The 14623-nt window shown below is 38.4% G+C and overlaps 1 protein-coding gene across 2 annotated transcripts in view; it reads left to right on the plus strand.

Moving 5' to 3' along the window:
• The window catches only part of KCNH5 (potassium voltage-gated channel subfamily H member 5), a 952486-nt gene that overhangs the window by 680350 nt on the left and 257513 nt on the right, over positions 1–14623 (plus strand). For both annotated transcript variants that reach the window (XM_031935711.1, XM_031935710.1), the window contains exon 7: positions 2527–2953. In XM_031935711.1, the coding sequence (XP_031791571.1) occupies positions 2527–2953 (427 nt within the window). The remainder of the gene's footprint in view (positions 1–2526; positions 2954–14623) is intronic.

Below are 14623 nucleotides of genomic sequence, written 5' to 3' on the forward strand. Positions count from 1 at the left end.
TCAGTAGAGACGGGGTTTCACCGTGTTAGCCAGGATGGTCTCGATCTCCTGACCTCGTGATCCGCCCGTCTCGGCCTCCCAAAGTGCTGGGATTACAGGCTTGAGCCACCGCGCCCGGCCACATTTTATAGTTTTTAAGAAGTGTCAAACTACTTCTAAATATTAGAAAATGTGCTTCCAAGTAAGTAGAGTCCAGAGCAGGCCTGTTGGGATGGGTCACCTCCTTTTGGAGCGATCTACTTGCTAGAGATGAAGGATGTATATCTTTCCGCCATTTGGACCTAATTCTAGTAGGTCCTAACTCATCACATTCTAATTGGGGCTTGTGTTGGCTTTCTTAGTCTGAATGGGGTGAAGATTTTCTCTCTGGTTTTCCTTCTCTTTGCTTTTAGTTATTTTCAGAGAAAAGAATTCAGGTATAAATGACTTTTCTATGCAGTATTTAAACAGAAGTCCCAAAGTTCCTTTAAAAGTTTGAGCTAACCAGAAAACATTATCTATAACATCATTGTTTTTATTTTTAAACTGAACTCTGTTTGAGTTTTTCATGTATTTCGATTATGCGTTTCTTTAGAGCAGAAGTGAGGCATATTTATCTTAATATCCCCAGGGCTTATAACAGAACTTGGCATGTAGGAGTGCTCAATAAATGTTTATTTTTGTATTACTTGTTGATGACTACACAGTTCCATTTTTGAAAGCTTTCAAGCTTTCTTGACTCTTCTTACCTTCCAACATCTCATGTCACTGAATTACACAAATTTGTCTTCTTTATTTTATTAATTCTACTCTTTTTAACTGACTAAAGTTCAGCATCTTTTTCCCCCAAGTGTTAAAGTGAAATGGGAATTTGTTTTTAGGCTGTATATATGCCACAGTATTTGAGAGTTTTGACTTAAACAGAGGTAGGCCTGAAGAAATTGATGTTGAGGCAGAAACCTGGCGGGATGACTCTGCTACTCCTTTGTTTCTATAGCGACTCTTGTTTCTACTTCTCTTTGTTATCTTTTTTAAATTTTCATTATGAAAAATTTCAAACACATACTGCCTTATAGAATATAGTATAACAAACCAGATGCATTCTTAACTGTTTCTTTTCTTTTTTTTTTTTTTTTTTTTTTTGAGATGGAGTCTTGCTCTGTCACCCAGGCTGGGGTGCAGTGGTGTGATCTCGTCTCACTGCACCCTCGGTTTCCCGGGTTCAAGCAATTTTCCTTGCCTCGGCCTCCGAGTAGCTGGGATTACAGACACTCATCACCATGCCCGGCTAATTTTTGAATTTTTTTAGTAGAAGTGGGGTTTTGCCATGTTGGCCAGGCTGATCTTGAACTCCTGACCTCAGGTGATCCACCTGCCTCGGCCTCCCAAAGTTCTGGGATTACAGGCATGAGCTACTGCACCCTGTCAGCTATTTCCTTAATCAGGAACTTTACCTTGCATAATTAGAGTCTTATTAATATACGTCTATTCTACTGCAACAACAAATTTCTCCTTGCTGGTGAGAATTCATGTCAGAATAAGTTATATTAGATTCCTTGTCTACATTCTGGGAGACAGGGTTAGCAGTAAGGAAGTCCTGGACACGAATGGATTTGCAGGTGATCAGTGCATGAGAGGCTTCCTGGATCACTGCTCCATTTTCCCTCCCTGCCTATTTCGTGAACTGCATCAGGAATGAACTTATCCTACCTCTGCAGGTGGCCTATTACGTGCTTCCAAAAAAGTAACTATGGGACTTTCACTGATTTAAGAAAGCCTATGCTGTGCTTTGATTTGTATAATCCCTTATTTGTTATGTTAATCTTCTCAACAAAATATGAATTTTCTGGCTGCTGTGATTTTTTTTGGTGTTATTTTTGGTGGCTTTTGCTAGAGGATGAATAGGATTTAGGAGGCCACACACCCGTTTCAGCTTCAGCTCTGTTCACATTTTCAGAGCTCTAGAATGTAGTGATTCTCATGATTATGGCAGGAGGTAGTGGGGCCAAGAATGATATTTGCTCATTTTCCTCATATATACCCAAGAATTTCCTGTTTGATTGCCTGTAAGACTGTGCTTCCTTTTTTAGAGTTCTGCTATTTGGAGCTATCATAAAATAAGAAATGAAAAGAAACCTTTTAGAGTTGAGGGAAAGTTTTATAGGAAAAGGAAATAAATGTTCTGAATTCAACACCCCTATTTGTATACTCTGCATATAATGCATTTGAGCATTTTTCATCTTTGGTTTCTCTCTGTACCATTTATATTCTACTTATGAAAATAAATTGGGAGTGTCTTAGCTAATGAAAAGCTGTTTTATCTAATAATTCACAAATATGAATTTCTGGGTAGGAAGAAATCTATTTTTTTCCAGTTTATCATTTTGACGTTTTTTGTTTTCTTAAAATCAGACCTATAGTATATGTATGTTCTTAATATATAAATTGATGGTTAAATTTATGAAGGTGAGTCATTATGTTGTTTCCCCAGCTTTTTTTTTTTTTTTTCTGAAAATGCGGTGTCATTTTTTTTTTTTTTTAATCCAGGGAATCAGCAGTCTCTTCAGTTCTTTAAAAGTGGTGCGTCTCTTACGACTGGGCCGTGTGGCTAGGAAACTGGACCATTATCTAGAATATGGAGCAGCAGTCCTCGTGCTTCTGGTGTGTGTGTTTGGACTGGTGGCCCACTGGCTGGCCTGCATATGGTATAGCATCGGAGACTATGAGGTCATTGACGAAGTCACTAACACCATCCAAATAGACAGTTGGCTCTACCAGCTGGCCTTGAGCATTGGGACTCCATACCGCTACAATACCAGTGCCGGGATATGGGAAGGAGGACCCAGCAAGGATTCACTGTATGTGTCCTCTCTCTACTTTACCATGACAAGCCTTACAACCATAGGATTTGGAAACATAGCTCCTACCACAGATGTGGAGAAGATGTTTTCAGTGGCTATGATGATGGTTGGCTGTAAGTATTTTAATGTTTTCATTAAAAATTATTATTATTGGCAGTTTTCCTGGCTACAATCTCAGATAGGATTAAAATGAACTACTTTATCTTCAGAAAGGTATTTAATCCGTCTTATTTGCATTTTTTATCTACCTTAGAAAATAGAAATGCAAAATAATATATTTTACTCTTCAGAACCTATTAATGTGTGAAAAACATATTAATGTGTGTACCCAACAGAGCTCTCTTGAAGGAACCAGGACCAGCATCCAGACAGGTGGCATTTGGTACATTCCATAGATTTTGTTGGTAATGTGTTACATTCCCAAAAAAAAAAAAGATAGGATCCAATGTGAAATATATTGTTTATAAATATCCTGGTTGATACTGAATTCCTAAATTAAAGTTGAACTTAGGATACACTTTTGTGTGGGTTTTTACAATTAAGACTAGGAGAAAGGGTTTATTAACCTAGTCTTCATTAACAGCCACTGTAGGTTGAATATATGCCTGTTGGAGGGAATGAAAGGATTGCTGAATGTAGGTCCATTCAGCAGTGAGAAGTGTCTAGGATTTAACATGTATACCTGAGTACCAAGTTCTTGGAAATGGAATGCCCCCTAAAGGGACAAAGACCATGTCCTTTGCACTCAGACTGCGACTGGATGGCATCAGAAGACCAGAACCTAAAGGAAATACATACCAAAGAAGTTGCTTTTGAAGATCTTGAGGGAGACTTCACCATCATTCATGCCTTCAAGTTGACTTAGATGACTTATCCACACCTAGTTCTGGTCCCTAAACTAACCTTAAGATTGTACTGAAGGTGCGATTAGCATTATTAGTGCCTCTTAAGCCTTCGGATCATGGTCATTGGTTTTTGTGTATGTGTGTCTAAGCTGTCTTTTCTGAGATTCCATGCTACAGAGGCTTAGATTTTGTCATTGATGGTAAAAGTTCTTGGAGTCCAGGGACGTTGGCTGGACTATGAAAGGTTAATATCTTGGGTCTAAGCAGGTAGTTTTCATCGTTTAGAATGTCTGAAAGCTATTGGAGCATCAGTGTTGGCAGTTGTTCAGCCTCTGTTTGTCCAATACACCCTTGTACAGGTATAGGAATAAGAACACGCAGACTTTATTTGCTAGAGCTTGCAGTTAGAAAGAGAGTGAGAATTCCAAGTGCTGTTTGCTCCAGAGGCTTTCAGCCAGAAAATGTCCTTATACACAGGGAGAGATCCTGATGATTAATTAAACTGATACCTACATATCCAAAGTGGTAAGGTGTATGGGCAAAAATGTACTTTTTAAATTCAGAAGACAACATTTTGTCAGATGCTGTATTTAGCGCTATACTACTTTTAATATTTATACAATACATTTTGCCTTATACTTGAGCATAGATTTAAAAAAACCTTTTTGTTTGAAGTAATTATAGATTCATTGGAAGTTGCAAAAATAGTATGGAGAGGGCCTTTGTTACCTTCACCTAGTTTCCTCCAATAATTACATCTTATATAACTATAGCTCAGTATCAAAATTGCCATTGATATAATGTATGTGTGTGGTTCTATATTGTTTTATCACATGTGCAGGTTTCTTTAATTACAACTGCAATCAAGATACAGAACCGTTCCTTTACCACAAAGCTCCCTCTCACAGGCAATCTACCCATTTCCCCCAACTATCCCTATTCCCTGAAAACTACTAATCTGCTCTCCATCTTTATAATTTTGTGATTTTGAGTGTGTTATATAAATTGAATTATGTAAAATGTAACCTTTTGAAATGGGCTTTCTCCGCTCAGCATAATGCCCCTGAGATCCATCTAAGTTGAATGTATCAATAATTAATTTGTTCTTTTTTATTGCTGAGTAGTAATTTATGGTTAGGATGTAGTACTGTTTAACTCACCATCTATTGAAGGACATTGTATTCGTTTCCAGTTTTTGGCTGTACAAATAAAGCTGCTATGTTAATACCTAGATGATGGGTTGATATGTGCAGCAAACCACCATGGCATACATTTACCCATGTGACAAACCTGCACATCCTGCACATGTACTTCAGAACTGAAAATAAACAAAACAAAACAAAACACAAACAAACAACACAGAACTGCTGTGAACATTTGTGTATAGGTTTTTAATATGGACATTAGTTCTTAGTTCTCTGGGGTAAGTGCCCAGGAATGTAATTACTGGAACATGTGATAAGTGTATATTCAATTTTTAAAGAAATTGCCAAACCTTTTTACAGAGCGGATGTACTAGCATAGTTATATTTTTCATAAGAGAACCGTAGGAAAATAAAATCTATGTAGAGTCAAAGGACACAAGTATTTACTTTGTTTCTGAGACCTTGACTTTGGAAATCATCCTAGATTTCTCTGTTTTTCTGTTACACGTATTAATAACAAGGCCTGTTGGGTTTATCTCCAAAATACATTTGATTATTTCTCTCTCCTTCCATAGATTACCACCCAAGACCAAGTCACCATCATCTCTGGCCTGAACTTTTGAAATAACCTCCTATATCTTCCTACTTTTCTTATGCTTGCCCTACAATCTCTACCCCAAAGCCTGAGCAGCCCCTTTAAAAGCAAATCACATCACACCATTCCTCTGCTCAGATCCCTCCAGTGTGTATGAAATAAAGTCCAGATTCCCGAGCTCATCTTTGAACGCCTTCCTGATGTGACCCTGTCTACCTCACTCACTTCACTTTCAACCATTCTGCATTTGCTTATCCTCCTAAATCCGTGCTCACCATCTCATTTTCCCTGTAGGCCTGTCTCAGAGTCTTTGTACTTGCTTTCCCACTGCTTATAACACTCCTTTCCTGACCTATGCCCCGAATTCATGTGGCTCTCCATGGAATCACCTCTATAGAAATTCCTTCCAGTGCTACTCTACTATTAAAAAACACCCTGATGCCAACCTGTAGTCTCTACTCTTTAACCTTTCCCTTCATTGTCCCTACCAAGATCTGAAACCACGTGTACTCGGTTTTTCTTTTCCTTCAGAATGTAAGCTTCATGAGAGCTAGGCCTTTGTCTGTTTCTTATATCCCCAATATCTAAACAATTCTTAAGAGTTTTGTGCTCAATCTTAATTTTTCATATGAATGAATGAAATTGAAGATGTCCCTGATTGTCATGATGAAGATCTTCTGTCCTTGAATCCATCCCAGTTAGGTCTGTGATGAAGTACATGCCAGCAAAATGCAGGGTGTTAGAGCTTTGACCCCCATTCCTTGTGAAAGGCCTGGTAAGCTCACCTGCATTGTCTTCCTTTGGGGGTGTAGTCATTCCTTTAGCTGAGTTGGTAACCGTGTGTCTCATAGGCCTGTCAGTATAAGTTCTAAGAAGCAAGTCACCAGAAGCTCCAACCAACTGTTCTCTCACTGCTTCTTACCATCTACCTTCTGAATCTACCTATGGTGGAAATTTTCATGTATATTCAGTTGGGTTTCTGAAGCTTTATTTGGTTCAGAGTTGGTTCTATTCCTTCTCTCCTTCATGAATGGCCAATTATACTTGCTAGATCTACATTTCTGTATCTCCTCATCTCTTCCTTTTCTGAAGTTCCTGTTTTGATTTAAAGATAAAAACCTAGTTTTAAAGTTGGTTGTTTTCTTCTCTGAGTTTCTATTATATTCTTTGAATACCTGAGTAGCAGTTTTCTGTTTGTATACCAATTTCTGACATCTTCTTGCCTTTTGGCTTAGGTTTTCCTTTTATGCTTCTGATTAAGTCCAGTTTCTATAGCCAGAGTATTCCAGGGAGATACCTTTAAATTTCCCTTTTAGTCCTTGGGTCCTTGGTAATTTCGTGGGATATTTCCTTTGAAACACCCTAAGAAGATTACAAAAAGCTGTCTAGATTCATGAAGTGTTATAGTACCTTTGCACAATTCCAAAATTCATTAGACCCACATGCATAAAATGTCAACCAAATTTGGATATTGTAGCTCTTTGTAAATATAGTATCATTTTTTCCTACAAGAACATCAAGGAAAACAAACAAATGAAAACAAACCACCTTTGTTCTTGGAAACCAATATGTGCTGGTCAGGGATTTAGCGGGGTGTGTGTGTGTGTGTGTGTGTGGTGGGGGAGGAAGGATAGGGAAGAGGGAGGTAGAAAACGGAAAGTCCATTTTTTTCATTTGTGCCAGGATCCTAGTCAATCTGTGTGGCAGTCTGAGAAGCACCACTTGTAACCTTTTTAACTCAAAAACAGAAAAATGTTTTATCAAAAGATTGATGGTGACACCAACTGCCTATATTCTGTTGAGAAAAATAATCACTACTTGCAAATGATAGACTCTTTTTCTAGAGAAAGTCATCCAAAATTTATATGCCTTTCAACAAAATTTAGAAGTATGAGTGTGGCAACAATCCCAATTCCTAGGTCCTTATGAGCCCTCTTTTCAATGGCCTTTCCTTTCCTAGGATTTGCTACCCTAATGCTAAGTTGGATGTGGACTCTGTCTAGGAATACAGTCTCAAAAGTTTTCCTTGTTGATATATCAGACAGATCTTCAAAAAATAGTATTGGCCTTCCCCTAATCCCACTCAACTGAGATTCCTTCCAGATCTCTCCTATGTCAGCAGGATCCCAGGATACTTTTCTTACCTGCTACCTAGGAATTTCTTAGACTTAGATCCTTTGTTCCTACATTTGCCCAACATGGGAAATCTTCCTGTTCAGATTTCTGAATTGGAAGGGTTGCCTGATGCTTCTCTATATACATCTACCATCATGCATTCTTCACCTTAAATTTGTTTTCTCTCGATTTTTTCATGCTCTATCTGCCTTGAGTGACCTCCACTGCTCTGGTAGCAGCCATTACTCCCCAGAGTAGTCACGTCCTCCCCATTCCTCTGTATCTGCCCTTTCATGAATGAATCAGCTACTCTGCTGACATTCACAAAATTCACTACCAAAGGGCTTTTGTGAGAGAATATTTTTGCAGTTTAGTTCTGCAGCACTTGTGGAAAATAGTATGTATGTACGTACGTGTGTGTGTGTGTATGTGTATTTAGATCAAGATGTAAGTAATCTCCTTGCTAATTTGCTTGGTAAATACTTAATGATGCCTTCATGAAATGTTTTCTAATCCATTTTATTTACATAATCTTATTATTGAGCCCCTAATAATATTAGATTTTCTAAGGATTAGGCACACTGACTAATTTTGCTGCTATTCAGAAGGCACCATAGTACACGGATGATTTGTTTTGATGACCATAAAACAGAGGAATGTGATGATGGACTTTTTCTAATAGGATTATACTCTTGTCTTAATATGTTTTTATAAATTCTCTTCCAAAGATTTATCAAGAAAGCAGTAACTTAGTTCCTTCTTTATTACTAAATTATCACATAAACTGTATTTTAGTTTAATCCAGCCATTATAAGGAACTCTACATTTGCATATTTCATTATAATTTTATAAAAGAAAGAAGCATATAAAATAAAAATATGTTTTGAATAACTCTTTGCCTTAAATAAGTTCAACCATAAACTTTTTCTCTCTCCATATATACGTCTTAGTACACTATTAAATACATTATTAAATGTATATTCAGCATATGTCAAAGGGCTATGAGATTGGAATTTGGGTATTCATTTGTGCTAAAAGCATTTTTCTACTTTTTCTATTGTCTGCTTTGGTAAATTGAGACAGGCTGGCCCATGCAGTATGTGTCAATGAGAATTTGTCCTGCTGTGATGCAATGCAAACTGAGTCTTAAAAAGCAAAACAAACCAAACTAAAAATTATAAAGATAAAAATTGCTGGGGTTTAATTGGTAGACAGGAAGCTCTGTCATAACGATGTTAATCTGCAATTTTCATATAAGATGTAATTGGTAATCACGTCAACAGTCTAAAAACTTTCTGTAATTGACTAGTATGATCTGTAATGCAGCAGGCAAATGGTTTAGCACATTTAAAAGTATAGCAAGACCATCTGCCAGTGGGATGCGTATGACAAGAAATCCAAATCTTCATGTAGGCAGTTAAGTGCAACTGGGAAGCATTTAGTTGCACACTGGTCAATCAGCACCATGCAGAGGAGACCGATGCCACACATCATATTCTCATGTTGATGAGCTTCTTCAGCATCCTCTGTGGAATTCAGATAAAAGTCAAGCTGAAATTATGGGCATTGCCCTGACCTCTCCCCACAGGAAAAGGAAATAAGTAGAAGATGGTAAGATCCAGAGATTGGTAGAATATACAGTAAGTTGGGAGCAAAGGCCTGTGTGACCCTGGGGAGTCTTTACATCTCTCTGAGTTTTATTTATTTATTTTTTTCAATTGTGAAATGCCAAAGTTGAAGTCAATGATTTTTAAGGTCCCTTTCAGGGCTAACATTCTATACTTCTAAGATTCTATTGGTGCAGTTATGCCCCTGTCCATGGCATGGAGCTGGTTATTGGAGATGAGATTAAGATAGAAGCAAAGTAGAGTCACAAATGTGTTAGGGCTTTTTACATATAGTGTGTACATTGCTTTATGGAGAGTAAGATGTATTTTATATAGAAAATGTTCTGTAAAGATTAAGAGGAAAAGTTGTCAAGGAATAAATATTAAGGAGAAAAGAAAATACACTTTTGGAAAGAGAAATGTTTTTCCATATAGAAATTAAGCAGCTAGGAAGACTGAAAGGCATGTGTCTCAAGGCAAAGGATCGGGGCCCAGGAAGAGACTGAACACCATGCTTAGTGGGACTTGGACTTGGAGAGGTACTAGACCTAGATGGATATCCAGACAGCCTTCAAAGTGGGTTGTTGCCCTTTCCTAATATTCGAAAAAAATTATTCTACAAATCTTAATATGCGACTTCAGGCATTTCAGGTATAATATGAAGTTACATGTTAAAGTTTTTATTGGCCTTGTTATTGCAGTGTAGGTAGAAATGCAGTGTGTACATGCTGATCTTCATTTCTGGCTTTAGTTTTAGCCAGATGGGGAGAGCTTTAAGCCTAATGTTTATTTTGGAAACTGGGTCAATTCTTTGTGTCTACTTTACCATAGCTTGTAAAGAAGACTTTGTCTTTTTTCTTTTCTTTTCTTTAATGAGCTGAGGTTCCCATGAGAAAAAACATTTTATGGAGCCCCAAGTTCAGGGTTATAGGCACCTTTTTTCATGGTTTAGCAGTCTCAGATGTGTAGTTGGATAAAGACTGTGTGATGTACACTTTACTCCCTGATTCTTATTCCAACTAGGGCTTGTGTCTTTTGCAGGAATATTCTTTTATACCCATCTTTCTTTTCATGCCTAGTCACATTTTCACAAAGCATCTCAAATTCTGTAAACGTTGACTTTCCCCAGAAAATAACAGGACGTTTTCTTGATAGGCTATTAACTAGCCTGCATTCTTTGCAAGGATCTTCATTTCTTGTGTCCTTGTATCACTCAAAATTATTTAATTCATTCAGCCTTGTGCCAGGTGTTCTGGTATACATTGGTATTCAAGAAACACTAGATACTTTTGAGCCCTCAGTAACCTTTTAATATGGTAAGAGAGTCAAACAAGAAAATCACTGATCCATCTGTCTCTCCTTTACTCTCTCCATCCCCATCTCAGTGTCCATCTCTGCCTTCATCCTCATCTCATCTCTTTTTATACTGTGAACTAAGAGGGAATAAAGAAGTTGGACTTGTGAGAACTTGATCTGTCTTTGTCCTATTCATCATTGTATATTTAGCACAAAGCATTATCTCCTACTTGATAGTTGAGCCCATTGAAAACATGTTGAATGAATTAAGGAATGAATAAAAATGTTTGCCTGGTTCAGCTTGAGGGAGCCCAGGAAGACTTCTAGGAGAAAGTGACTCTTGAGCTCAGAATACAAAATAAGTAGGTAAATGAGGCAGGACTTAGGTACTTTCCAGGTATAGAGAACATAGTATATGTAAAAATATAGGAATCAAATAGCTTGGCCCTTTTGGGGAACTCCATGCATTTCACTTTGACTTGAGTGGAAAGTAGATGTGAATAGAAAGAAATAAAAGAACCAAGATGTCAAAAAGCTTTCCATAACTTCACAAGGAGTTTGTCTTTTATCCTAAAGGTTGTGGGATAAATAAGAAAAAATTGATTCTTTATTGTGGACAATGAATTTGGCAGAGAGGCCAAAGTTAGGAGACTGTTGTAGCAATTCAAGAAGACATAAACTGAGGTGGTAGATACATGGAGGATGGTATAGATTTAGAGTTGGCAAATTTTTTTTTTTTTTTTTCCTGTAACTGGGCAGACAGTAACTATCTTAGGCTTTGTGAGCCATATGGTCTCTGTTGCAAACTACTCACCTCTGCTTTTGTAGTGCTAAAACAGCCATAAACAACACATAAACAGATGAGTGTGGCTATCTTCCAATACAACTGTAAGCAGGTGGCAGATCAGATTTGGCACATGGTCTGTGGTTTCATGGTTTGTGAAAAGATCGTGGACTTTGAAGTCAGACAAATGACTCTAGGTTCAATTTTTTGCATCATAGCTTACAAGAATTTATATGAGTTTTATAAACCATCATTTGTAAAATGGAGATAATAGCCTCTACTTTGCAGAGTTATTTGTGATACCCCAGAAGAGATTGTATGTAAGCTTCCTGAAACTTTTTTTTTTTTTTTGAGACAGAATTTTGCTCTTGTTGCCCAGACTGTAGTGCAATGGCATGATCTCGGCTCACTGCAAACTCTGCCTCCCAGGTTCAAGCGATTCTCCTGCCTCAGCCTACCGAGTAGCTGGGGTTATAGGCGTGCACCACCACGCCTGGTTAATTTTGTAATTTTAGTAGAGATGGGGGTTTCACCATGTTGGTCAGGCTGGTCTCGAACTCCTGACCTCAGGTGATCCATGCACGTTGGCCTCCCAAAGTGCTGAGATTACAGGCATGAGCCATCGTGCCCGGCCAAGCTTCTTGAAACTTTTTAAAAAGTTTTTATGGGTGAATGAATGAACGTGTGGGATATTTTAGAAGGATGAGTTCAAAAGCACTTGTAGATTTCTGGCAAATTCAGCTGAATGTATGATGAAGCTTTTTTTCTAAAATAGAAAAGAAGGTGCAATTATTACTGGAGGAAAGTGGTTCTTTTTCCTGCAGGTTATTCTGATGGAAATGTTCATTAGGCGGTTAGAAATGTGGTTCTAGTTTCCAGAGCTATGAGGCACAGAGAGATCTCTTAGGGAATAACAATGTATAGAAAGTAATCATGTCAAGGAAATGTAGGGTGCAGTCAGCATAAAGCTGGCCAAGGGTAGACTCTGAAGAAGGAGAGCCACAGAGGGGCTGAGAAGAGAACCCAGGCAGGTAGAATGGAAGCATGGCTCTGGAAGGAGAGTCTGTTGCTAACAAAAGATGAGAGAGCTTTAAGAAGGAAGGGAGAACAGCAGGACCACTGGGAGAGCAAGTCAGGAGAGATCTGGGTGGCCTTAGGAGGTCATCAGTGACTTTCTCTGACTTGTTTCATTGGCTAGTTGAGGGGAGATAGCCACATGGGGAACTGCTGGGGTCCAAACCATTTTTTCCCCTATATGAAGGAAAATAATGTATTATTAGCCACTAAATTCATGGCAGTAGATTATGCTAATACAGTATTTTTCACAGCCAATATTTTTTTCTAAATCAAATTTCAAGTTCAACAAAATATACTTGTTAGATTATTAGATGCATGACCTATACATGGAATTTCTCTTTTGTGTTATAAAATGAAAGATAACATTGACTTAGAAGTTTTTATGAAATTGAACTTTCTTAGAACAGACATTTTAGTCAGAGGAGAATTTTATTTACTTATTTGGTGACTTTCCAATGAATGTAATGTTAATTCCTATGAGAAAATATTTTTCAGGGCACACTGTCGCCTGGTAGGTGAAGTGATACTCTGCTGTAGAACAGGCAGTGGGGATGTGGATGATTCTCACGTATGTGATATCCATCTATTGACATCTGATTTTAATTTTGCTTAATATGTAATACTTAATTTTTTTTCCACAGGCCAAAAGACTCACAAATTCATAGATGAATATAGTTAGAACTTATTAAAATAAATGTCATTCCAAAGGCCTTTAGGCATGGATTTAATAATTTCTTTGATATGGCCAGAGAGGGGATTTTATTTGGAGTAATTTCTGAGCCAGCTCCTAAGTGACTTCTTCTTATCTACTTTTTTAATATTTTCATATGTTGTGACAACTGAGTTAGCCTTCCCTGGGAGGTGAGGTACCAGGCACATGGTGGTGGCTTTAGGCTGAGTGTGTAGGTAAGGCGATCTTTATGGGGTGAGAATTATATTCAAGTTGAAAGGAAATACTGGAGGCTTTAAAAATTCCCTTTGAAGCTAGCTCTGTAGCTACCCTTTTTAGACTCTAACTCCTTTAAAGTTGAACTTATTTTTAACAACCCCCTACAAATCTTAATCTGTGAAGGTCCAATTTGAGACCATTACTCATTTACAGTGTCCTGTAAGGGAAAGACATTTAAATTCATGCCCCTAGTTAGGCATCAGCAAGGGAGAGAGGTCTGGTGTTGACTCTTCTGATGAGACTTCGATATGGGAATCATAGACCTCGGGAACTTTTCTTAGACTGGGTTGTTGGGTTTTCCTGTTGGTTTCCTTAGAAAAGGTCCAAAGGGTCCCTTCATAGGTCTGTTTCGCCCACTTCTTTCCCTTATGAAGCCTAGCTAGAGAACAGCAGACCCTCCTCCCCAGGCACATACTGACACTCCAAATTCCTTCATCCTGTGCCCTTTTGCTGCCCATCTGGATCTGTTGGTCTCTTTTTCTGTTCCAGGGTTGCTGAGCACTAGCTGGAGTCAACTAGACAGCCCTGTGAACAGCTGCCCCTAAAATGAATGGTTAGCCGTCTTACAAATCTTCTTCCTCTAACATTTTGCTGAGCAACGATTCCTATACAACTCTCACACATTCTCTACCTTTCCCAAACCTGTGACCACTCGTCTTCATTGCAGCAGATGGCCTTCCTTTTACTTCTGTGAAAAAGAAGAGTGTTGCAGATGTGCATTCCTTGACACTCCTGACTCTCCCCTTAGGAAGGTGGGCTAGGGGCGGCCAAGGGTGCCTACAAGGGCCTTGTAGGACAGGATAGTAGCCCTTACTCTGAGCCAGATGGGAAGCCTTTGAGGGTTTCAGACCAGACTGGCTTGATTTGTCTTATGTCTTACAAATACCAATGTGGCTGCTGTGTGGAAAATAGACTGCACAGGGTCAAAAATAGAAGAAGACAGACAGATCAAGGTGAGAGATGATGATGGTGGTGGTTAGAATTGGTTAGATTCTGGACATATGGTAAGACCAGCAAAACATGAGGGTTTGAGAGAAAGAGAGTCAGGATTTAAGGCTTTTGAGGCAAGCAACTGCTCTGAAGTTAGTGATGTGTGGTCCTTTGTTGTGTCCTGTGGGCAGTTACATGTATGATTCTAGCATTCAGTGAAGTGGCCCAGGATTTGTACATAGATTTGTGCTGTAGCTTGAGTTTTTTTCCCTTCCAGTTGTTTGTCCTTCCTCCTCCTGCTCCTCCTCCTCCTCCTTCTTCTTCTTCCTCCTCCTCTTCATCTTCCTCTTCTTCCTCTTCCTCCTCTTCTTCCTCTTCTTCTTCTTTCTTCTTTCTTCTTTCTTCTGTTTTTTTCTTTTTGAGATAGAGTCTTACTCTGT

This window comes from Piliocolobus tephrosceles, chromosome 6, assembly GCF_002776525.5.
Source record: "Piliocolobus tephrosceles isolate RC106 chromosome 6, ASM277652v3, whole genome shotgun sequence".
In the NCBI taxonomy this organism is placed as follows: Eukaryota; Metazoa; Chordata; class Mammalia; order Primates; family Cercopithecidae; genus Piliocolobus; species Piliocolobus tephrosceles.